We start from the raw sequence: 25,228 nt of genomic DNA, 5'->3' as shown, positions 1-25,228 counted from the left end.
AACCTTCTGTTTACTAGTCCAGTACCTTAACCACCATGCAGTCCCATTGAAGTGAATAGACGCTCAGCTTCTACGGGCAAATGCATTGACGCTACGGGAGTTAACAAAATCGAGTCAGTCGATTTGTGAAAAGTAGCAGATTCTGAACCGAGATGAACGTGTTCTAACGCATTTGTAGTCAATGAAATGTTAACACAACTGTACATATTTGACCATTAAATTTTTGACATTTTAGGGGAAGCTGAGCTTCCCTTGCAGTCTTAGAGAAATCGCCACTGATATTTACATATGTATATAAAATACATTTATATATCATCTGTATATCTGCCTGTAAATTTACCAAAGTATTTTTATTGTTTATTTTTTTTAATCTCTATTCACTTTTATTGTTTTATTGTCATCTTTTGCTTCTTTTGTAATTTTATTATTGTTGTAATGCTTTGGCAACATTGTTTCCTACAGTCATGCCAATAAAGCTTCTTTAAATCTTGAGAGAGAGCGTGAATGGCTAAGAGAGACGAGCTGTGTGGGGATATTTTACGGCAGTACATGAAAAAAAATGAAATAAAGAGAATTTAAGTTTTAAAACATTTGTTCTCCAGTAATACCTTTATTTTTTAGTAAACCAGAGAAGTAAAGTGAAAGGAGGAAATATGTACGGTTTTCTTACATTTTTACATGTATATCTGTAATTTTTATATATCGTATATTTTGTACTTTCTATTATTAGTACTGTTGTTGTTTTTATTTTACTTTATTTGTTAATTATATTTCCTAAATATGTTACCAAGCTTTGGCAATACGAATGTCCATATTTTGTCATGCCAATAAAGCTACGTTAGAGTTTGAGTATGAAAAACCTAAAAGTCATTTAATAATTTTGTGTATTTTGTTTATTTTACAAAAATCCAGAAATGTGGAATTTCGGTCGATAATAAACGCACATGTTTATCATTCATGTACGAGTATTTTAGTACTGCACTATCTACTGCTTCTATTAAAAGAAGAAAACAGCCATATTGCGTTAAATGCGTGATTTATACATCGTATGTTAAGAAGTAAAAACACGTTCAGCTCAGACCACCCGGCTTCCTGTACTCAACTTTGTTAAGTTATGTGTGTTAAACAGAAAAACTTCAAGTCCCATGAGTCATAGAGACATCAAGGAGGCAAAACAACACATAACACAACAACCTTCACTGTTCAGTCTGACAGTGAAGCGCTGCTTTCTCCTCTTGTTAAACACTCGATACACATCAGTGCTTAAAACACAACCTGGAAACATGTTGAAATGTATTTTCTTTGGACAAGTTACCTCAGCAAAGATCCACATGATGGCGCAGAAACACCACAAACATTCTGACAGACCCCGCTTCATTTGGTCAAATTTCCGTTTATTATTAAAACTGTCATAAATAATAAGTGCACATTATTATTTTCATATATGGAACTGCAATAAATTATTTCATTTAAATATAAATAAGCAATATTATAATCTTTGTCAGTCACGTGTTTAGTGCTCGTGACGTCACCGATGCGCCACTGTGGCGTTATTTTTTTAGTTAGGGATACAGTAAAAGTAGCAGCAAAGACACGTGCGTTACTTATTACTTATTACTTCTTTCGTAGCAGTAGCGAAATCAGAGGAAATCATACCGAGACAAGCTCAGGATGCCAAAATTGCTATGTGGATAAATGATAATCTGTTATCAATTCCTCTCTTAGTTCTGGCTCAGTCCCTCAATCACTCAAATTGGCTGCTGTTACTCCCATACTTAAAAAACCTGGACTTGACTCTAACATTATGAGTAACTTTCGGCCCATTTCCAATCTTCCATTTCTGTCGAAAATACTGGAACGTGTTGTTGCCTCACAGCTCAAAGATCACCTAAATTCCAATAATCTATTTGAATCATTTCAGTCTGGTTTCCGCCCCCAGCACAGCACTGAGTCAGCCCTCCTCAAAGTCACAAATGACCTTCTTCTTTCCTCAGACTCTGGACAAATTAATATTCTCGTCCTCCTTGATCTTACTGCAGCTTTTGACACCATTAATCACTCCATTCTTCTGTCCCGCCTTGAATCCTCTGTCAACATCACTGGTACTGCCCTTTTGTGGTTAAGGTCATATCTCATAAACAGACAACAGTTTGTTAATATCAACAATTGTAGTTCTGCCATTGCTCCACTGTCCCAAGGCGTTCCCCAAGGCTCAGTGTTAGGTCCCCTTTTGTTTATTCTTTATATGCTCCCCCTTGGTGACATCATACGTCGGCATGGTTTACATTTCCACTGCTATGCTGATGATATTCAGCTTTACATCTCCTCCAAATCCATTAATACTGAACTTCACTCCACTCTGACAAATTGCATCACTGAAATGAAATTGTGGATGAAAGCTAATTTCCTCAAATTAAACTGTGAAAAATCAGATATGATCATCGTAGGTCCTACAACCCTGGCAAAAACCACAAAAAATTTTCAAATTACCATTGATAATGACACTTTGTCTCCGTCTTCTAACATCCGAAATCTTGGTGTAATTTTTGATAGCAACCTCTCTTTTGACCGCCATGTAAATCACATCACCAAAACTGCTTTCTTTCATCTAAAAAACATAGCACGTCTACGTCCATCACTCTCCTTTTCTGCCGCCGAAACCTTGATTCATGCTTTTATTACATCCAGAATTGATTATTGCAATAGCATCCTTTATGGTACATCTAACAAAATCCTAAAAAAACTTCAGTATATCCAGAATTCAGCTGCTCGCCTCCTTACTCATACTCGCTCCCGTGATCATATTACACCTGTTCTACAAAAACTTCATTGGCTTCCCGTTGCTCAACGCATTCAATTCAAAATTCTTCTATTCACTCACAAAGCTCTCCATAATCAGGCCCCATCCTACCTCACCGACCTGCTCCATCAGCACATTCCCTCCCGTAGCCTTCGCTCTTCTGAGGCTAACCTACTGTCCATACCCTCTAGGACCAAGCACCGGACCTGGGGTGACAGGGCCTTTTCCATAGCTGCTCCATCTTTATGGAATGCTCTCCCCAAACACCTACGAGATTGTCCTGACCTGTCCAAATTCAAGTCACTTCTCAAAACTCATCTATTCAGAGTGGCATTTAACTTGTAACAACACAAAATAAATGCTTTTATTTTTGCTATTCTTTTTAATAGTTTTTATACTTAGATCACGACAGAAATGTGAAGTCCTAGATCCTAAAACTTGTAAAGTTTTCAGTTTCCTGATTGCATGTAAATCTGTCCTGTTTCTGTCTAATTTTAAGAAATTGTTCTATATTTGTTGTTCTCTCTCATAATTTAGCTAATTTTTAATGAACTGTCTTATGCTGCTCTCTTTGTTTTTATCTTAATTATTCTTGATGTTGATGTACTATTTTGATTTTGTACTATGATTTGTATGGTGTATGTACGTATTTGTTTTGATTATTTGTCTTATGTAAAGCGTCTTTGAGTATCTTGAAAAGCGCTATATAAATAAAATGTATTATTATTATTATTATTAACAGCATTGTAAGCTAAGTTGGTTGTGAGCGGGTGGAACAGCGACCATGTTGCGCTTGTAGCGGTAAATGTTTGTATTGTTCATACTGCTTTTTTGCACAAAGATGTGCTGTCTTTAGTTTTTTTTGGTCTGTGTCTATTTACTACAAATAAAGTACATATATTGAAATTTTATATAACTGTCCTCGATTATTGTTCTGATTTGCACACACTAAAAACAATGGTTCTTTAGTCGAGACGATGGTTTATTTGCATGCTTAAAGGCTTCTTTGCATTAAGAAATGGTCTTGAATGCAAAAATACGCTCGATCTGAGTGTGCAATCAGACTGAGAAATGAAGAAGCGTGTAGTTGCAGTAAGTAAAGGGTATTACTAAAAAGGTGCATACCAATCAGGCAGAAATGTGTGACTATAAAACATACAATATGTAGTCCTAATTATTGTCAGAAAAAGAAATAATGCAGATCACATGTAAGGTTAGTCCATGGTTTTGATGCCACTTTTAAAACTAGCAGAAGTGTATTTCATCTCCCAGCTGAAACTTTCTCTTGAATTTAATTAATAGTAAGTTTCTAAATACTTTGTATGACACATACAGAAATAGAGGCAATTTTCTGGAAATTATAGCTTAAATCAGGGGTCATCAAACTACGGCCCGAGATGCTTTAATTTGACCGGCCCCTTTAACCACATCAGCAATACATGTTGTCTGGCCACTGTTCATCTTCAAACTCACAATATTATAACGGGGAAAAAAATAACAGGAAACAAAAATTGGCCACCCGGAGTCTCAATAGATTATACGGCACCGATCCAACAGGTGGCGCTCCAAGCATGAGGGGAGTGATTGGCGCATCAATAGAGAGATGAGTGACCGCAGCCACTGAACTGTGTTGCAAAGCAGTTAAGTGGGATTTCGTTATGAAAATCCTCGTGTCCTGTGTTAATTTCATTAAAGCTAATGCTCTTAACTACAGGCAGTTTCAGGAATTCTTGTCTGAGCTGAAGATGTGCTTTACTGAGATCCGCTGGCTGAGTCGGGGCGAGTTTTGAAATGTTTTAACGACCTGCTCCCGGAGATCAACGCATTTATGCATCCAAAATCAAAACTCAAGCACATTGTTTAATTTTTATGCTTCTCTTTCCATTGCTCCCCGATCTCAATAAAACATGCACTCAAAGTAACTACCGTTTTTGGGAGCATCTACATCTGAGCAGACTTTTTCGAAGTTGAAACACCTTAAATCTCCAACCAGATCCAGACTCACTGATCAACATTTATTAGCTATTATGACTGGCAGTAACAAATATGGAACCTGACGCTTACTCTCGTCAGGCAAAAGCAGGCTCACAGTTCACACTGATTTTTTAAGGAAACACTGTATGAGGTAGGATAATGGAAATTATTAAAATAAATAAAATTTCTGCATTATCATTATGAACTACAATTATACAAAGCACAGACAATACATCCAGTATACATAGTAAATAGCTTTTTTGGGTGTGTTTACTATTTCACCTGCGGTCTGGCCCCCTGAAACACTGAAGAACAGTAATCTGGCCCTTTGGTTAAAAAGTTTGAAGACCCCTGGCTTAAATTATATGTATGTAAAATACGAACGCAATTTACGCACTTTACGGACCTTACGCACTTTGCGCGCCCTACGTACTCTAACTACGCTAAATGCTTTATACTAGGGTTGGGCGGATCGATCCAAATATTGATACTTCAGTTTTACTTTTTCTCTGCTATAATTCGGTACGGTTCTCCCGTTTTATAAGAAAGTAGAGATCATGTCTGCAGACAGTAGCATCTCCTCCCCTCCTACTCTGCTGTGTTTTGTTGTGGTACCGTCACGTGACTGAGCGGCATTGAGAGACCAAGCATATGTAGCAGTGAGAGAGAGAGGGAATGGGGCTGAGAGAGAGAGAGAGAGCGAGAGAGAGAGAGGAGCGCTGTTTGAGGATACAAGTGCGATGAAAGGGATAGATTATGTTTTGTTATTATATAATTGGTTCTGAACAAAAACCTCAGACTTAGTTCATTATAGTAATAAATGCCCTACTCATACATCATGACACACTGCTCTCCCCTACATGAAGTATCGACTGCGGTCAAGTTGGTTTCATATTCGGATTTCTATCTTCAATAGCTTTTAAAAGGTGCGTGCAATAGGTTTAATAATAGCAAATTGTCGTTGTTGACACCCAAGACAAGCAGCTACAACTTACTTTACTTCACAAATGTTTGTCTTCTGAAATCCACACAGCATGCTGTGTTCTACGGGCTGCCGTGAGCGCCAAGGGACCGTCTACAAATTACAATACACAGTAAAAACAAAAAAAACACAAGTGTAGCTTATATGTGACTTACTAAACCTCTTATCCTGGTGATTTTAACATCTGCAGGCCTGTAATAAAAGGCTCTTGTGAAAATTCCAATCTTGTTGGTAATATATTGTTTCAAAACAATATGTATTTAATTCCAACCCCGTATGCTACACCACATATATTGGTTAATTTATCTTTTATTTGGTTTTTTGATCAAATGACAGTGTTGCTCCATAATAAGCAGTATAAGAACATATGCCTTCTACACAACTGGTAGCTTTAACATTAGCTGAATTCTGGTGGTAGTTTTATTTCTGTGAATTGATTTGAATAGCTTTTGAACAACTGGTCATATTGCCCAAAAACAAATTGTGTTTTATAAAATTACTCATTTACATGCTTCAACTCTTATATTGACTGTCACCTTTTATAACAAATTTTTATTAAATAATTTCAATAACTTTTAAACGAGTTGTATTTAACGAGTATATAAGAGTTGTATTTTATCAAGTGTAACCCACATTACATACTACAACTCTTATACTGACACCGTCACCATTTATTACAACACATTTTTATTAAATATTTTCAATATTTAATTGAATTTAATTGAAGAGCAATCTTTCACAAATTAAGACTACAATCAAGAGTCAGTTATTTTATGGAATGGATTTTATTCATATGATAAATTCTTACATAAAAAAACATGTAACCAAGTGCTAAAACAAGTGTAAAAATATCATAACAACAACTAAACGTAAGAATTTTATTGTAATACTGCACTACAGAGCTGAAAAACACATCTGAATTGTTTTAATGTCCTGATAAATATTTTAGCATTTGGTTTAACAGCCAAAAACAAGTGAAAAACAAGTGCACGTTCTCTACAGGGTACAAACATCCCTACTATTACTATTTCTCAATTTGTTAAATTCAACAAGTTAAAAATGTGCACTTAAACTGCAACACTCGTTTATTCATGTAGAGAATGTGTGAACTTATTCGCACAGGAAAAAAAACAGGGGTGTCAAGACTTCTGCACAATGCCGTAGCTTCATCACAGGTTTGAAATCATTCTGTACTGGTATGATTGTTTTTTGGTACTGTTAAATTCTTGCCACGTTCAATCACTATACGTGATTTATTTTCACTACTATCTTCATCTTGGTTAGGATGCCCGCACATTGACTTATAGCTGGGGGAATTCAGAGCAGCCAAGCCACCTTTTAAGGAGTCATTATTGGACTACAGATGGCAGGAACTTCAGTCGTCACTCCATGACACATAAGTGAGATCAATGTGATGCATCGTTATTGAAAGACGAAAAACACCCTAATACCAACGTAATTCTATAAAAAAATAAAGTCAAATGTGTGACAATAATGTAAGAATAATTAATAAAAATAAATTAACCGTGAAGATAGATTAAAACATACTTAAAACACATTCTTTATATAAAACAAAAAATCACCACCAATACACTTCGTGCCCTAACAGTATTTGGCAGAAGTGCAAAAAGAACCATCTCATATTACTATGTTTGGCTTACTCTCATCTGCTTCTAATAGATGCTGCTGCCTAAAAGTCTGACAAGGTTTTATGGTACTAAGAACTATAAACTATAAAGCACATTTGGAAACAATATGAAGAATCCCAAACAACCATGATGGAGGACGATGGCAATAAATGCTTTCCAGTGATGTGTCTACAAGAAAATCTAACAAAAAGAATAAATCAAAATGTATGTCGATGAGGTAAAACCACTGTGGGTTCGTTCGGATGAAAGAAGAACTGATTTAGATTCTAAGGTGGGCAAAAATCAGCAAAGTACGGGTGCTGTAGTGCCTCCTCTGCTGATATCCGCTGCACTGGATTGCATTTCAAAAGGTTCTGAAGAAACAAAATAGATAAATAAATGTATATAATTATAAGATCAGATAGGATGAACGGAGCATGCTTAGACAAATATGAATGTTGTTCCTACCTGTAGTAGGTCCCGTCCTGTGCTACTAAGTTTAGGGACGACATTTACCAGCGATGTGGTTGCAGGGTACATCGGATATGGCTATAAAAAGAGGAGAGAAAATTATTATTATTATTATTATATTTTATCCCCACCTTTTTTCCTATTTGGTATGACACCCATTTTGTGAGAAGGCTGTTGGCTAGCACATGCCTCCTTTGACGCATTTAAATATGTTGATTACTTTACGAATTTCTACAGAGAGCTTTAACATAAACAAAGGAACACACTAAGCTCTCTGTGCTCCTCCGCTACTTGTGCCAGATCCTTGACAGTAGGTAACTCCCCACTGTGTCACAATACACATAATTTCTAACTAAATACATGACAAATTAGTACAGTGTGTCATTACTATCTTCTTTATAATTTATTGATTTTTTATATTTTGTTTATGCATTTTCTCCCCTTTTTCTCCTAACTTTTAGCGTGTCCAATTGCCCGATTGAATGCTTCCTCTCCACTAATGCTGACCCCGGCTCTGATTGAGGAGAACGAACCCACGCCCCACGCAGCCGTATGCATTTTGTCACCCGCATCAGACGAGATCTGCTGCGGACCAGCTCTGTGTACAGAGAGACACACCCTGATCCGCATTCTTTTCCCGTCTCTGTGCAAGCGCCATCCATCAGCCAGCAGAGGTCGTAGTTGCATCAGTTATTAGAGAGACCCTATCCGGCTTAACCCACCGCTATATGAACAACGGGCCAATCGTTGTTCACGTGGGCGCTCAGTCCAGACGGCAGGCAGAGCTGAGACTCGATACGATGTATTCGAGATCCCAGGTCTGGTGTGCTAGCGTGTGTTTTTACTGCTGCGCCACCTAAGCGGCGCATCTTCTATATAATAAATCAAATCACTGAATTCAATTCTCATGTGTTACCACTGCTTTAACCTGGTCAGGATTTACGGTGGGTCCAGTTTTATCGAAATCACTGGGACAGATGCAGTAACACACCCAGGCAGTGCACCAATCCATCGCAGGGCCTGGGCAATCTCCAGTCTTCAGATATGGCCAATCATGTCTGTATGTGCGTACCCAACTGGTCGATAGCATTACTATGGATTCAAACCCTGGATAGATACGTAGATAGATAGATAGATAGACAGACAGACAGACAGATAGATAGATAGACAGACAGACAGACAGACAGATAGATAGATAGATAGATAGATAGATAGAGGGGAAAAAAATAAACTGTACCTTATAATCAGGGAGTTTGGTCATAGTTTGCCACTGTTCCTCTGTTGGTGTACCCAGCAACGTTAAACACGTTAAAGAAAACCAGCCGTTCGTAGAAACAGGTGGTCACATAAATGTATTATTATTTTTATAATAAGAATACAAAAAAACATACATGACATTACAGGCTTTTAGTTATTTCCTCTTTTCCATTTAAAATTACAGACCACTAAATAAACCTGGGTGCAAGTGATATTCATTTATACTGGTGCTACTTTCAGTGCTTCTTTACACTAAGCATTGCATTAAATATGCAAAATTGGATTTTCTATATTTGTAACCCCTAGTTCTAACACTACACACAGTGGGATATCACAGCATACTATTAGTATGTACTGTATTTAACAGTATGCATGACCCAGTCGGACACACAGTACCTGAAAGGCATAATGCAAAGGATATCTAAAGATCCGTTTCAACTGGTCGTCTACGTCATTTCCTGGGAACAGTGGTCGACCAGCATTGGCCAGTTCTTAAAAAAAAGAAAAACAGAAGTTGACCACATATTTTTGAAACAAATATTTTATATATGCAGATCCATCCTTCTTTTACCTGCAAATATGCATCCGGCTGACCACATGTCGATAGAGGTGGAATAAAGTTTAGCACCGAAGAGCACATCTGGTGGCCTGTACCATAGCGTCACCACCTGAAACAGCAAACCAGCAATTACTAATTTTTTACTTGGCAAACACTGTTATTTTTTTCAATTTAAATAACATTTAGATTTGTTTGATCACCTCACCTCAGCAGAGTAGCATCGTACAGGAATTCCAAATGCTCGGGCCAAACCGAAGTCAGCCAACTTGAGTTCACCATTCTATAAAAAAAACCAAAAAAACATATGCTGCCAATGGTGGGGCAAATCTTGATCCAGCATGAAATAAATACATGTTGAATGTTACAATATTTAAAATTAATATAAAAAATTAATACCAATAGGTAGAGACAAAGTAGTCCTATTCATAAGGGCACAGAGAGGTCAGACATTTGTTTGTTTGTTTGTTTATTAGGATTTTAATGTTATGTTTTACACTTTTGGTTACATTCATGACAGGAACAGTAGTTACTCATTACACAAGGTTCATCAGTTTACAAGGTTATATTGAACACAGTCATGGACAATTTTGTATCTCCAATTCACCTCACTTGCACGTCTTTGGACTGTGGGAGGAAACTGGAGCACCCGGAGGAACGCACGCAGACACGGGGAGAACATGCAAACTCCACACAGAAAGGCCCCGGACCGTCCCACCTGGGGATCGAACCCAGGACCTTCTTGCTGTGAGGCGACAGTGCTACCCACTTAGCCACCATGCCGCCCTGAGAGGTCAGACATAGTCAATTAAAATAACTTAAAATAACTGAAAAAATAGCAGGATGTGCAACAATTGGTGAATGAATATCTTTGACCTAACAAAGGAACCTAGAAAAAACACAAATTTGAGAATTATTTTCCTATATAAGTATGCATTTCTATCATTCAGTCACAGAAAAAGCACAGTTGCCTTACTTAAAATCACAAGACATACAAGTCCTTTATAATACTCTAATTTCCTTCGGAATCAATAAAGTATCTATCTGTCTGTCTGTCTGTCTGTCTGTCTATCCGTCCATCCATCTATCTACAAATGTTGGTAATACACTACATGACCAAATGTATGCAAACACCTCTCCTAACCATTACATTAATGCGTTTCAGCCACAAATTGTTCGCTTTCAACTTTGTGGTCACAGTTAAGAAAAAGTAATTTGTGTAACAGCAAGACTCTTTTCTACGTACATAGCGAGCTCCATGAAGACATGGTTTTGGGAGTTCGGTGTGGAGAAAGTCTAATGGCCTGCAGAGAAGCCCCGACCTCAACCCCACTTAACACCATTAAAATGAATTAAAACATTGAACAGGAACCATTAATGCCTAACCTAATGAATGCTATTTTAACCAAACGGCCACAAATCTCACAATCACACACCTGTTGAAAGAGTGGATGCTGTTATTGCTGCAGAGGGGGTTTCATGTTAATGACCATAGTTTTAAAATAGGATGTACGAGCGGCACGGTGGCTAAGTGGGTAGCACTGTCGCCTCACAGCAATGAGGTCCTGGGTTCGATCCCCAGGTGGGGCGGCCCGGGTCCTTTCTGTGTGGAGTTTGCATGTTCTCCCAGTGTCCGCGTGGGTTTCCTCCGGGTGCCCAGGTTTCCTCCCACAGTCCAATGACATGCAAGTGAGGTGAACTGGAGACACTAAATTGTCCATGACTGTGTTTGATATAACCTTGTGAACTGATGAACCTTGTGTAATGAGTGACTACTGTTCCTGTCATGAATGTAAACAAAGTGTAAAACATGACGTTAAAATCCTAATAAACAAACAAACAAACAAACAAACATAGGATATACAGTGGGCTCATGGTCAGATGCCCACATAACTTTAGCCAGACAAATGAATCTATGAATCAGCATCAGTGAAGGTGGATGGTGACCTTTAGATGACAGGACTCTCTTGTACTCACTCTGTTGATGAGCAGATTTTGGGGTTTAAGGTCGCGATGAAGAACGTTGCGACTGTGGCAGAAGGCTAGGCCCTTCAACAACTGGTACATAAAAGACTGCAGAGTAACAAGAAAAACAGTTTAAATGAACTTCAGAATATTTCAGATGAAGTTCTTTAAAGATCTACAGCAGCATATCCACCATACTTTTCAGACCCACTGTGTACTGCTATAGAAGTCATAAAACTAACCTTTACAATCTCAGGATCCAAGTCACCATTACAGCTATCAAAATATTTCTTCAGATCCTGTTAAAAGAAATTCCGATCTTTCAGATACACACTTACTGGCCACTTTATTTGGAACATGTGATCATTATGTAATCAAAGTATGAATAATCCCAAAATATATATATTTTTTTATATTTTCTTTATGCATTTTCTCCCCTTGTTCTCCCTTTTTAGCGCGTCCAATTGCCCGATTGCGTCATGCTTCCTCTCCACCAATGCCGATCCCTGCTCTGATTGAGAAGAACGAAGCTAACCCACACCCCCTTCGACACGTGGGAAGCAGCCGTGTGCATCTTATCACCTACACTTTGACGAATGCAGTGCAGCTCAGCGTTGTGTACAGAGAGACACACCCTGAGAGCACTCTTTTCTCATCTCTGTGCAGGCGCCATGAATCAGCCAGCAGAGGTCGTAATTGCACCAGGCTTAGTCCCGCCCATCTGAACAACAGGCCAATCGTTGTACATGTGGCCACTCAGCCTTAGCCGGCAGGCAGAGCTGAGATTCGAAGCGATGTATTCAAGATCCAGCTCTGGTTCCAACCACTGAGCCACTAATCCCAAAATATTTTAAACAGACTTTTACCTGGTCACAATATTCAAATACTAATGTCAGCTTCTTATCACTGTGCAGTACATCATGTAGCCTGGAAAAAAGTTACAAACAAATTTAGAAAATTAGAAGTTTTACCTTAAAATAGGTTAACTGCAGAACGAAAATCATTAAACACCTGGGTCAAACCTACCTCACAATGTTTTTATGCTTCAGCTCTTTTAACAAACAGATTTCTCTTAAGGCTGAACTAGGAACCCCCTTTGGTAAAAACACAAACAATACTGTTTTAACTAATCAAACTTTTTTTTTTTTAAATTTTACTCCCTAATACAAAATATGGCCAAAAGTTTGTGGACGCCCCTCCTGATTATTGAGTTCTGGAACACATCAATTGCTAACAAGTGAATAAAATCAATAATATGGTTTTAATGATGGGGCTACATTTAGGGAAAAAAAGCTTTTTCATGATCCAGCATGAATGGGCAGCTGTGTAAAAAGCAAGATCCATTAAAACATGGTTAGACTGAGCTCCAGTGGATTTTACAGAGCCCTGATTGCTAGCTAGGCCTTCTCGTCTAACATCAATGTCCAAACTCGCAAATAAACCTTCGTCTTAGTGGGCCCTAATTCCCACAAACACACTGCAAAATCTTGGAAAGACTTTCCAGAACAGTGAAAGGTGCTATAGATGCAAACTGGAATGGAGACATCTCCATAATGATGTTCATTCTTTTGGAATGGAATGCCTAACAGGCTCATAGTAAGGTGTCCACATACTTTCAGCTTTATAGTCTTTATCTCTGATAATCTTACCTCATCATCATCGTCCAGTCTGACTCGCTTCAGAGCCACAATCTCATGGGTCTCTCTGTTTTTAGCTTTAAATACTGTACCATATGTACCTAGAAAAGTAAAAGTAGGAGTACATTAGTCATTATTTAGACACCTTAGACTTTTTTTTTGTTTTGAATTTTTCCCCCCAATTTTTCTCCCCTAATCTAGTCGTGTCCAATTACCCTGAATGCGTCCTCTATACTGATTCGACCCTTCACCGCTGACTGAGGATGCCTCTCAACTGACATACGCCCCCTCCGGCACGTACAGTCAGTGTCTGACTTTTTACCCCTTTGAACAACAGCCAATTGTTGTTCATGCAGCCGCCCAGCCTAGTCGGAAAGGCAGAGCTGAGATTCAATACGATGTATTCGAAAGCCCAACTATGGTGTACTAGCATACTTTTTTTTTACCGCTGAGCCACCTGAGCGGCCCTTAGACTCACTACTGACATTTAACATGTAGCCTGGAATTAAGAAACGTAATAAAAAATATAGGTTTGTTCTGAATAAAAATTTGCTGGAACATGGATGACACTGTCTGCGGTCAAGCAAGCTTTATATTGTCATGGGCTTGGATGCTATATGGGAAATGTTGGATGCAAATCTACCCAGAAGTGAATGACAATTTATGAACATTTATTCCACAGGCTCAGTGACAACTCATCTTAAGAATCATGGTAAAACACAGAGCATAGAACCATGGTCTCTTTATCATGAAGAGAATCCAAACAGTCTCCTTATGATGAGAGGATGGTCAGATTGAATCCAAAAACCACCAAAATATAGGTCTGATATGAAGTAGAGGCTGAAAGAACATGTTTGACACTGTCCACAGTCAAGCAAGCTTTATTTCAGCAGCAATGTCAACACAACACACTTCAGCCAAGCCTTAAGGTGCTGCTTTGAGGGCAGGGGCCTCAAAACCTCTGGCAAGGTAAAGCTTACATGACTGTGGACAATATAATCTGTCTTTCAGCAGTTTCTAATTCACGGCAGAGAACAAGTTGTAGAATTTATTGAAATTTCAAGACATGTCAAGTCATGGCACACATGTTCCATACAAGTGTGTCCACTTTTAAATTCAGCTGTATGACAGTGAATGTCTGAGTGTGAACGAATCCATGATTAAAGTCCGTGTATAACATATAAGCAAATTAACTTATTTAATATGTTATGAATCATGTTGATGTAAATTACACTGTTAGGTGACCATTATTCATTTTAAGCTTCAGCTCAATTCTGTGAAGAAGCAGTTAGCATTTAGCTACACGTTAGCTAGCAACGGCACGAGCGTCTCTCCCAACCAGCACCGTACTCACCCTCCCCGATCTTCTCCAGTTTCTCATACTTCTGCATGCTTAAACCAGTAAAACCAGCTCTTATTATGAACTGGTTATGTTTTTTATCCTACAATTTTATTCAGTAATTGTGTAAATTCAATCTCTCGGCCCTTCTGCTGATCAATAACAGAAGGGGCGTATTGTCAGATCAGCTGCTCTAAACATGTCCGCAGTACTGAGAGGCTTCACAATAATAGTCCTTATACCTTAATTTCCTTGATTATTAGCCACTAACAAAACAAAAATACAATTTAAACAGTATGTGGTGTGCTGTTTATTATTTTTGGAGTCACAAAGTAAAAATGTCTCTCTTTTGGACACTATAAGTCTATATATGTCTTTAAGTTGCTGCTTTCCCCACATCTACATTGGGTTTTTTTACCCTTAAAACAGGCAGAATGTAAAAAAACAAACAAACACTGTACAACCAAGGTAAAAAGCATCTCAGAACACATTTATTTTTGAGGTGAATAAACAGCACAAAACCACAGCTTCACAAATTTCACTTCTGTTAGCCAAAAACAATAATCTAAGGTTACAGTGGGCACAGGCTCACTGAATCTAAACGCTTTAAAAATTACATCTGGCCCATTGGGGGTGCTATGGAGGGCCCTTTTAATTTATTAATGAGATAATGAGATACTTAAATAATTAATGAATTTACAAACCAGGTGTGTGTGTGTATTACTAGTTTGTTCATGCTTAGCCATACTTTCAGCAAAGTCATACTTTTCTGTTTATACTCTTTAGTACAAAGTCAAAATACATTGTGTGTAAATTTGAAGTGGATATATACACTGGAAGAGACATGAAAACAAGTGGTTCAATACATTTAAATATACAATTTGTTTATTTATTAAGATTTTAACATAATGTTTAACACTGATTACATACATGACAGGACAGGTACTTACAGGTTAGACATGATTTATCAGCTCAAGTTCAGTGTCAAACACCATCACTGGCAATTTTGTATCTCCAATTTACCTGACTTACATGTCTTTGGAGCTCCCAGAGGAAACCCATGCAGACATGGAGAGAACATGCAAACCCCACACAAAAAGGACCCTGCCTGCTCCTCCTAGGAATCAAGCCCTGTGCCTCTGTTATTTTTTATCACCTCTTTTTTATATACTCTTTTATTACTGTACAATTGATACTATTAACAGCTATACAAAACACATTACTTTTGAATCTTATGAAAAATTTGTTAAAATATTTCCAGTCTGAAGACAGTACACATGACAATTAAAAATACAATCATTTAAAACATGAGGTGTAATTCATGTTTACCCATAACACAATCAAAAACAAGTCCATATTAAACGTGAATCAAATGACTCCTGAACCAAGTGCTCAGAGTCAGGACTGAATGAACCCCCAGAAATCAACTCTTCAGAGACTCTTTATTTCTGTCCGTTAGATTGTTGGCGGTTTATCAGCTCTGCATAAAGACCTCCTTTGCCCAGTAACTGCAGGTGAGTTCCAGTCTTCCCAACAAGCATACAAACAAAATGTCAGATGATTTATTATATGAAAATAACAAATGAAAGCACATGCTCCTATAATATCATATATTCTAATTGTCCTTTTTATGATTGACTCTGTAGTTGCACAGTAATATTGTAAATTTCAGTATTAGAACTAATTGCCCCTTAGCTGCTTAAAAAAATAACAACAGCTATTTAGAAAGAGGCAATTATTTTAGCACCAATATGACCTACTTATTATGTACTAATATACACATGATATGATTCAATTTAATATTCAAGCAAATGGTTCTCAGATCTCCTCACCTCCACCACTCTGCCATTGCTCATGACGCAGATGAGGTCGGCACCCTGGATGGTGCTGAGGCGGTGGGCGATGATGAGAACGGTGCGTCCCTTGGTGGCTCGGTCCAGGGCCTCCTGCACCACTCGCTCAGACTCAGCATCCAGTGCACTCGTGGCCTCATCCAGAATCAGTATACTAGGGTTCTTAATAAGGGCACGAGCGATGGCAATCCTTTGCTTTTGCCCACCTGATAAGGTCACCCCACGCTCCCCTGTGTAACAACATTATTTGGATCTCAGCAACATAACGATGTACAAAATGCATGATAATGAGAAGGCTAAAAACTGTGGATTGAACAGGAACAACTAATAAAAGCTCACAGATCTGGCAGCACTTACCCACCACAGTGTGGTAACCATCAGGAAAGCTGGTGATGAAATTGTGAGCATTGGCCTGCTTGGCAGCAGCCAACACCTCAGCGTCTGTGGCATTTGGTTTTCCAAAACGAATGTTCTCCATCACTGATGTGCCAAACAGGACTGGCTCCTGCAATCAACACCAGTAAAGTAGAACTTGAAGGAATTGTTTATTTAAAAAGGGAAAAAAGCACCAATTCCCAATATTAAACTGATATTAGGGTCCCACTAACTTATTAATATCAGGTGTAATCAGGTTAATGAAGCTCTGATAACTTCTTCTATAGAGACTCTACATTATTAAATGTAATTCTCAATGTTGTTTTTCAAGACACTATGCCAAACCCCTCACAGACAATGACTGGAACCCCATGTGGCCTTCTTCTGCTGTAGCCCATCTGCCTGAGAGTTCAACATGTGTATTTTGAGATTACTATAATCTTCCTATCAGCTCAAACCCTTATGGCCATTCCCCTCTGACCTCACTCCTCATTTTAGCTCCACCTGCTGAACTACCACTCACAGGATATTTTTTGTATTTCCCACCATCTAAACCACACCATGGTCATTAAGTCATTAAGATCACACAAAAACTGATCCTTAATAAGCATTTACTGATACTTGCCTGACTAATGAATCCAATCACATGTCCTCTGAGCCAAGAGGGGTCCAGAGTCCTGATGTCCTGCCAATCGAGCATGATCAGTCCACTGCACGGGTCATAGAAACGTTCCAGCAGTGCTGCCACAGTAGATTTACCTTTACACAGCACAAAGAGAAAGAATAAAATCCTTAAGGATACAATTAGTTGGTTGGTTCAAAGCAATAAGGGCATGGTAACCACTACTAAACACTACACATGATGACACCTTTTGTAAATATTGGGTTCAGGTGTTGAGTTCATTTATACCCATTGCTAAAAAGAGTATAAAGTCAATGATAATAAAATCATTTACATGCTTTAAACTCTGTGGTTACTGGGGAAGGCCCTTTTCTTGTTCCAGAATGACTTTGCCCCTATGCACAAAGTCCAAATAGACATGGTTTACCAAGATGAGTGCTGAGGAACTCCAGTTGCTTGCACAGAAATTGACCTCAAGCTCATTAAACATCTTTGGGATAAAATAAAATGTCAAACCAGGTCCTCTTGTCCAACATCACTGCCTAACCTCAAAAATGGAAACTATTTGTATAAAACACTATAAACATGAACCGTAAATTGTGTATGACAGGTATAGTACATGTATAAACCACATTACAGTATTCTCCAGACAAAAAAGTGGCTCCAATGTATAACATGCACTCATTGTTATAGTCTTATAGTCTGGAATATAGTAAAACTCCCACAGGACACAGTAAAACATTACCTCCACCCGATTCTCCAACGATAGCCACAGTTTTGCATGAAGGTAGCGCCAGGTTAAAATCCTTCAGGATCTGATTGCCAGGCCTCGTCGGGTAACTACAAAACAAACAGAACCTAAGCCCTCTTTGAGACCATCAGCATTGTACAATTTAAGTTAAAAACAATATGGTTACCTGAAGTTGACGTCCACGAAGTCTACTCTTCCTGTTAAAACGCTGCTCGGGATACGTTTCCCACCTGTCAGTAAAATGGTAGGTTCCAATGTCAAGTACTCAAAAACACGAGCTCCAGCACTCATACCTCTCACCATCTGATGAACACAAAACAGACCAGGATTATTATTAGATTATTATTGGATTAAAATTTTCTGTAGTTTTAAACAACTGGAAAGTTTGCTTTGAGTAAGAATATGACTCAATTACCTGCCCGAAAAGAACTGAGATGCTGGCCAGTGATCTACAGGAAAAAAAAAACCGTATAATTTTAATTATTTAATTATTTTAATTATTTTGACAAATCAGAACAATCAACAAACTTTTTGATAATAATTCAGATTTTCAGTTTGTGGCTTTCTCCCAAAACTCTGGTAGCATCATGAAACATATGGAGCATTACTTGGAGCATTACTTCACAAGTGGTACTAGATCATTCCATATCATCAAAAGATACATGGATTTTGTAAATGTACGTGGACATATTAGACGAGCCAAAAAGCTCAATCTGGAGAGTAAATCTAGAATAAGTCAAGACTGTATGAAAAATTTGGGCAGTAAAGCTCTGCTTATTACATTGCTATATCTAAATATTTATTTTGGGGCTGGCTCGATACCACTTTTTTATGACCGATACCAATGCCGCAAATTGAGTATCTGCCGATACAAATCCGATTGGAACGTATCTTCGTGTGTTATTTGCTTTACACATAAACAACGTCCTTATTTACATTAAGTGTTATTTACATTAAGTGTTATTTACATTAAGCAACAGTATTGGATTGGATTACACGTTTTTTTCCTTTCCTAATTTAATTATAATAAATAACAAAAACAAAAAGTGGCTGAAATTGTTTCCCACTATTGTAGAGGTTACTTGTACTGACCTTTGAACCGTCTGAGAGGCAACCAAAAATGACATGAGGTCACCTGGGGTCATGTCATTATTGACCATCAAGGATCCACCAGCAAAAATTGTGCCTAGAACTAAACCTGGTGGAAAAATGAAAAAAATTAACACAAATGCTACACAAATTCATTCTACTATAATAACACTAATATAGGTATTATAAGTCATGGCAGTCATGGGGTGTCAAACATTTTTGCAACTATTTTTTCTGTGACTTTATGGTTGCAACACACCGATTTTGAAAATCTGCTGGGTCAAAACATTCAAAGAACAGATTAAATTATTTACTTGGTGGTGTTAGTAACGTTGTAACATCCTTGTTAGTGATTATACTACTATTTTCAGGGTTGTAAAGCTTACTTTGCACAGAGACATTACATAATGTCTTGTAGAAATCACTGATATCCCAAAACTGTCTATGTAAACTTTTGACACAAACTGAAGAAATAAGAATAATACGATGATAAATAACACTTACAGTTCAAAACAATGTTGGAAAGACCTTGGAAAACTGCAATTCCCGTTCCTAAAGCTTCATTCATTGCAGCTGATTTGTCCACCTCTATGGCATACATCCTGCACACACCCAAACACACACGATCTGATTCTTAGTTACCATGTGGACACCCAACCATGAGTTTCTTGGACATCCCAATCTAACCACCATCCCCTGTGCCTATTAGAGCCCCCACTCTTCAAGGAAGAATTTAAAGTAAATCTTTGAGAATTTAATGCAATGTAGACCAAAGGGCATTTGTGAGGTTGGAGAACAAGGGAATCAACATTTCAATTCACCCCAAAAGTCTTCTTTTAAAGTCAGGGCTCTGTGCAGGCAAGTGTAGTTGAAGTTTTTCTACAGCACACCAAGTCTTTATGGATGTTGCTTAGTGGCACATTGGCACTGTCATGTTGGAACTGTAAAATGCTTTATGCAAACTGGAAACCAAAGAAATGCATTTAATATAGTTGATTGATATTATGAGACAATCAATGATTCACTTCTTCACTAAACGTCACTAAAATGTGAACAAATAAGCGACTCACTCCTGCTCTCTATCCTCCATGGCAAAGGCTCTCACTGTTCGTACATTACCAAGGGCCTCGTCCGCCACACCTGTAGCTACAGAAATCTGTCAATCAAAAATGAAACACTTTTTTTTTACAGAAATGACAAATAGTATGAATAAATTAAACAAGGTGAAAGTTTTTTTTTTATAACAGCTGTTATAGGCACACAGGTCAATATTTAAGTGCTCCTACTATTGCAAATAATATAAAGAACACACATGTAGTTACTCATTAGACAATTAATCAGATTACAAGATTAATCAGTTCACAAGGTTATATTGAACACAGTCATGGGCAATTTAGTATTTCCAGTTTACCTCACTTGCATGTCTTTGGACTGTGGGAGGAAACCGGAATCCATGTCTTGGCGTGTCAGACCTGTTTTGACAGTATATTAGGATGAGTGACTGGTCTTAATGGCTGATTATTGTATGCTTTTGGTCAGAAGTACCAAAGGCATTACATTTGTATATCTGAAGTGGATATACACACTGGAAACATGTTTAAAAGAACAACACTGGTTGTTGAAAAGTACCTGGAAATAATGGTTAGAGACAAAAATGTAAATATGCAATACACAAAGTGTGTTCTGTTAGTATGAGTTTACCTGCTCCTGTGCTTTACGTGAAAGTCTGCGCAGAAAGGAGCCGATTACAGCTCCAGCACCGACCAGACATGGCAACACCACCATCATGAGACCCGTCAGCTTCGGTGAGATGACGTAGAGCGATACAAAGCAGCCGACTGTCTGCGTAGCGCTGCGTAAACCCTAAGCACAAAGACGCAGCTTTATATGGGATTCTAAACTACATTACATTACACTGAGACAAAATACAGTTACACTTAAATTAATATGTGAGCAAATCCAAGTAAATAAATCTATCATACATGCCTATTCAATTTGTGTTGGAATATGAAGGGTTATGAAGGGTTCCTCTAGTGACAATTTTAAGCAGCCAACCAGCTTTTGCATGTTTTCAGAAGATTGGAGGAAACCCAAGTACCCAGAGGAAACCCCTGTGGTCATGGGGAAAACATGCCAAACTCCTCACAAACCAAAGGCCAGGTTTAAACCCTTCTCAGTATCTGCACTACGTGTTGCACCACTATGTCACCCAGTCAGCAAAATTTTAATGATTTCTGAAGCTTTCTTTCTGTAACTGAATTAATGGGGTAAAGGACACTGCCCACAGTCAAACAAGCTTTAACATGACCTGGGCTTAGATGTTGTTATGCAAGAAATAAGCCCCTTCTCCAGTTTTTTTCTTTGTCCATGTGATCAGCAACAAAGAGGGTTTAACTACTTGTCACCCCCCCAACTACTATATATCACACCACATACAGATGTAACCCTGTTTCTTTACATTAGAAGGTGAGAAGAAAGTAATGTCTACTTGTATGTTTTACCTGAGAAATAACCAGCTTGAAGGAAGATTTGAACTCTTGAATATCAGCAGTGAGGCGATTCACTAGGTGCCCTGTCTTATTGGCATCGAAGAACGCAACATCTTGTCTGCAACACAGGATAGACATGAAGATCAGAACCTTGCTATAAGCTGGATGGGTGAAAGAAGCTTAGCTTACTTTCTGGTAACCACCAAGAACATGAGATATACTGTATGTGTTTTTATTGAGGAGTAATACAAAATACAAGGACGTAGAGACAAACTGAAAAAATCAGGGCATCAAACAATTAAAATAACAATAAAAAAAAGAAACAGCCTATACAATCTACAATCTCCTCATTTTTTTCTAGTTAAACCCACACAACAGACACTGACAGTCACATTCACACAAAAAGGGGGTGTGGGATTTCTCAGATGGCAATACTTAAAGCAAGTTAAAGTATTCCATTTAGAATAAAATGCAGTCATATTAACTTAAGCACTGAATCTTATTTCTTTGGATTTAAGAAAAAATATGTCGTCTTGCCCTTAGAGATGTAAAGGCTAGAATGTCCGTCTGGACTAATCCGCTTGATAGACTAAATTTTGCTATGAGGGGACAGTGTGTGATGTCAATACCTAGGAACCTTTGACATTGTCTTAAAGTAATTGGACCAGAATTTACATAAGGAGAGACAGGACAAAAAAACATGTGACTTAGATTGCATGGTGAGGGGTGCATTTATCACAGTAATCACTGACTGCATTAGGATAGAATTTAGATATCTTGGACTTATGAGACACCTGACTGCATGTCTTTGGAATGTGGGAGAAAACTGTACAGACTCGAGGAGAATGTGCAAACTCCACACAGAAAGGACCTGGGTTGCTACACTTGGGAATCAAATACAGGACCCTCTTGCTTAATATAAAGGTGGGGGTGTGAATGCTAAATTAATACATTAGACCTAAATTTCAAACCTCAGCAATGATGTGAAGAGTGATTTCCTCATGTCAGCAGCTACTCTCTCTCCGACTCGGGACAGGAGGATAATGTACCCACTAGTTAGTAAACCCTTAAAAACACACACATGTACACAGCTGGTTATTTTTTCAAAGGTGCTTAGTCATGGATCATAGTTACAGAGGAATACAAATGATAACCTATAATTGTTTTAGTGCTTTAACAGATGATGTCATCAAAAAGAATAGCCATTTAATGCAACACAGATTGATAAGAATAATAAATGGTTTGAGTGTGCACAAAAGTGGGCACAAAAATGAACAGTGTTTTACCTGGAGACCGTAGAGGCTCAGTAGCTTGAGTGCAGGTGCTTGAATGTCTCTCATGTAATTTCCAGCTTGTTCCCTCATGTATTGAGCAACAACATTCACCAGATCACCCAGCATCAAAGGAATCTGAATGTTCAAAGCTGCTGCTCCAAATGCAAGCTATCAAAAGCACAGATAAAGCCTTAACAACAATACAGCAACTTTCTAAACATTCTTTTCATGCACATTTTAGTTTATGCCCCCTGCACAACACTGCTCCTTAACAAACTAAAGCTAAAGATTATGCAAAACTGTCACTTGTTGACATGACTTACAATAATGGCTCCAATAAGGGCAAGAAGCTGTGGTCGCACAAACTCCCAGAGAAGAGCCCAGCTAAACTCAGGGTCCTTCTTTTTAGTTTGGAGCTGAGTCAGAATGTTGTTGTTAACATCAGCGTTGCAGTAAGCTACGCTCCCGAATAGTCTTGCTGTAACCGTTAAAGCAGCTGGTCCAACCACAAACTTCAGGGCCAATTTAGGAGACTTAACATGACGTTTAGAGGCAAGTCTCAGTGCTTTCTGAGCCAAACTCCACATTCGGATGACTGTGCTGGTAGTGGAGTGTTTGGGTAAGAACTGAGCACATGTCCTTTGCTGTCCATATCTGCAACAAAACAACACAAGCATTACTTAGATACAGTATTAATTAGTGGTCAAATCCAAAATGGATTTTAATTCTTTGGCTTCAAAGAAATACATTCTGCACAAGCTTTAACTGCATAGCTTTGTAGTAAAAGTGTGCAAGTGCTATAACATCACACTATAGTTTAATATAGTGGTATTTAAGTGATGATTTTTCTCTCTTGTTTACAAGTTGGTTTAAACCTGCTACATATTCTATGTTAAATGCATTTAATTACATGTTATTTTATACAATGTTTTTGACACTTTTAAGACAAATATATTGTAATCTTCAAAACTTCACCGACAAATAGAAGAATATTGCAGTGTAAAAACAGTGACAGTTGTGGACAACGTTAAATAACAGGCAGAAGCTGAATTTTGCAAGCAGAGACAGGTTTGGCTTCTGAATCAACATGTGCGAGGCGACTCGCTACCGAAATTATTCATTTTATGAATCTTTTATAAATTTTGGAAAAATAGTTGAGTTGGTGTTTTTTTTTTTAATCTTTAATGACGTAATTATTTTTACTTTATTAACCTTTATGTTACTTATTGTCAACGAACATGAGGTTGCATGGCATTTACATAAATAATTAATCTGAAGTGATAGTTAATTTTTTTAAAATATGACATCATATTATCTTGATCACACAAAACCAATTTTCTCTTTAATATAGGTAAATATGGGTAATTACACTGGTCAGTTTGCCTAAGTAATATGTTTGGATTCCACAGTAGATGGTGAGTCAAATAAAAATGATTCAAATACAATTAATAAATCTCATTGACTGATTCACTTTAAACCCTGAATCCAAAGAATCGATTCAATTGTGAGTCGTGAAGCATACCAGTGACAGACTGCTGACATTCAGCCCATGGATCACACCAAAATAAAAACAAACCAGGAACGACAATAGAAACAATATTATTAAAACAGTTTTATTGTAATATAGTATGTTTTTATAATTAAGAGTTAAAGGTAATGCATACCGGCTGTGCTGGAGCAGCAGGTCTTTTGATTTGCTAATATTGCACCGTAATAACCGATCAGAACCGTGTGTGAATCTACTGCAGCGCAAAATAGGAAACATTATCACCGACTGATAATTTAAATCATTCAAATAATTAAGGGATAAAAGTGCACAGTTCAATGATTTACATGTACGCAGCCATTTTTAAACTATCCCTGTTTGTTGAAAGTGATATTTCCTACTAGTTTTCAATAAATCCCGCCTTCTGCACTATGATTAGATAATCTGTGTAGTTTCTTGGCTTTTATTGGTTAAAGCGGTTAAAACGCTTCGCCAGTGTGAAAATTTAGCCAATCCTAGCGTAGAAGGGTTCCCCCTTAAAACGGGTGGAAAAAGGAGCTAACACACCTGACTTCTTCGTGCTCATGTTGAGGGTCAGACTATCTGATGTTACTACTGCATAGCGTACAGGAGAAAATGTACAGTACTTTAACAGTGTATTGTCTAAGCAACTGAATGTT

At 37.9% G+C, this 25,228-nt stretch overlaps 2 protein-coding genes across 4 annotated transcripts; both read right to left on the bottom strand.

The window, feature by feature from the left end:
• Positions 1-6,518: 6,518 nt before the first annotated feature.
• cdk5 (cyclin dependent kinase 5) lies at positions 6,519-14,704 on the bottom strand. 2 transcript variants are annotated; one of them, XR_010011352.1, is made up of 12 exons: positions 14,625-14,704; positions 13,283-13,371; positions 12,660-12,727; positions 12,500-12,560; positions 11,876-11,932; positions 11,646-11,741; positions 9,877-9,951; positions 9,684-9,780; positions 9,509-9,603; positions 9,093-9,133; positions 7,853-7,933; positions 6,519-7,758 (listed from the first exon to the last, which is right to left on the bottom strand). XR_010011352.1 is itself a non-coding variant. In XM_062992715.1 (12 exons), exons 1-12 carry the CDS (start codon positions 14,659-14,661, stop codon positions 7,672-7,674), a joined length of 879 nt encoding a protein of 292 aa, XP_062848785.1. In that variant the 5' UTR covers positions 14,662-14,704; the 3' UTR covers positions 6,519-7,671. The 2 variants fall into 2 exon arrangements, 1 of the variants encoding a protein (XP_062848785.1); XM_062992715.1 differs by having other exon boundaries at positions 9,093-9,153; positions 9,534-9,603.
• A 772-nt stretch (positions 14,705-15,476) lies between these two features.
• abcb8 (ATP-binding cassette, sub-family B (MDR/TAP), member 8) lies at positions 15,477-24,827 on the bottom strand. 2 transcript variants are annotated; one of them, XM_062992713.1, is made up of 16 exons: positions 24,722-24,827; positions 23,386-23,720; positions 23,075-23,230; positions 22,760-22,854; positions 21,801-21,906; positions 21,001-21,162; positions 20,370-20,455; positions 19,804-19,901; positions 19,303-19,408; positions 18,626-18,659; positions 18,377-18,513; positions 18,205-18,299; positions 17,463-17,596; positions 16,820-16,967; positions 16,442-16,692; positions 15,477-16,135 (listed from the first exon to the last, which is right to left on the bottom strand). In XM_062992713.1, exons 1-16 carry the CDS (start codon positions 24,825-24,827, stop codon positions 16,052-16,054), a joined length of 2,133 nt encoding a protein of 710 aa, XP_062848783.1. In that variant the 3' UTR covers positions 15,477-16,051. The 2 variants fall into 2 exon arrangements, with proteins under 2 accessions (XP_062848783.1, XP_062848784.1); XM_062992714.1 differs by lacking the exons at positions 18,205-18,299; positions 18,377-18,513; positions 18,626-18,659; ... (6 more) ...; positions 23,386-23,720; positions 24,722-24,827 and having other exon boundaries at positions 20,370-20,391.
• Positions 24,828-25,228: the final 401 nt, after the last annotated feature.

Source organism: Trichomycterus rosablanca, chromosome 3, assembly GCF_030014385.1.
Source record: "Trichomycterus rosablanca isolate fTriRos1 chromosome 3, fTriRos1.hap1, whole genome shotgun sequence".
NCBI lineage: Eukaryota > Metazoa > Chordata > Actinopteri > Siluriformes > Trichomycteridae > Trichomycterus > Trichomycterus rosablanca.
Note: the sequence above shows the minus strand (reverse complement) of the source record. Positions and strands in the feature narration are given on the sequence as shown.

What these genes read in the sequence shown, in the direction of transcription:
- abcb8 (XM_062992713.1), bottom strand. Translation starts at nt 24,827, where the DNA reads ATGTTTCCTATTTTGCGCTGCAGTAGATTCACACACGGTTCTGATCGG. An exon ending in CACGTAAAGCACAGGAGCAG is followed by an intron (nt 20,456 to 21,000) that starts GTAAACTCATAC and finishes TTTGATTGACAG; the next exon opens with ATTTCTGTAGCTACAGGTGT. An exon ending in TGGTTACCACACTGTGGTGG is followed by an intron (nt 16,693 to 16,819) that starts GTAAGTGCTGCC and finishes GTTGTTACACAG; the next exon opens with GGGAGCGTGGGGTGACCTTA.
- cdk5 (XM_062992715.1), bottom strand. Translation starts at nt 14,661, where the DNA reads ATGCAGAAGTATGAGAAACTGGAGAAGATCGGGGAGG. An exon ending in AGCCGGATGCATATTTGCAG is followed by an intron (nt 9,604 to 9,683) that starts GTAAAAGAAGGA and finishes CTTTTTTTTAAG; the next exon opens with AACTGGCCAATGCTGGTCGA. An exon ending in CCAAACTCCCTGATTATAAG is followed by an intron (nt 7,934 to 9,092) that starts GTACAGTTTATT and finishes CTCTTTTTATAG; the next exon opens with CCATATCCGATGTACCCTGC.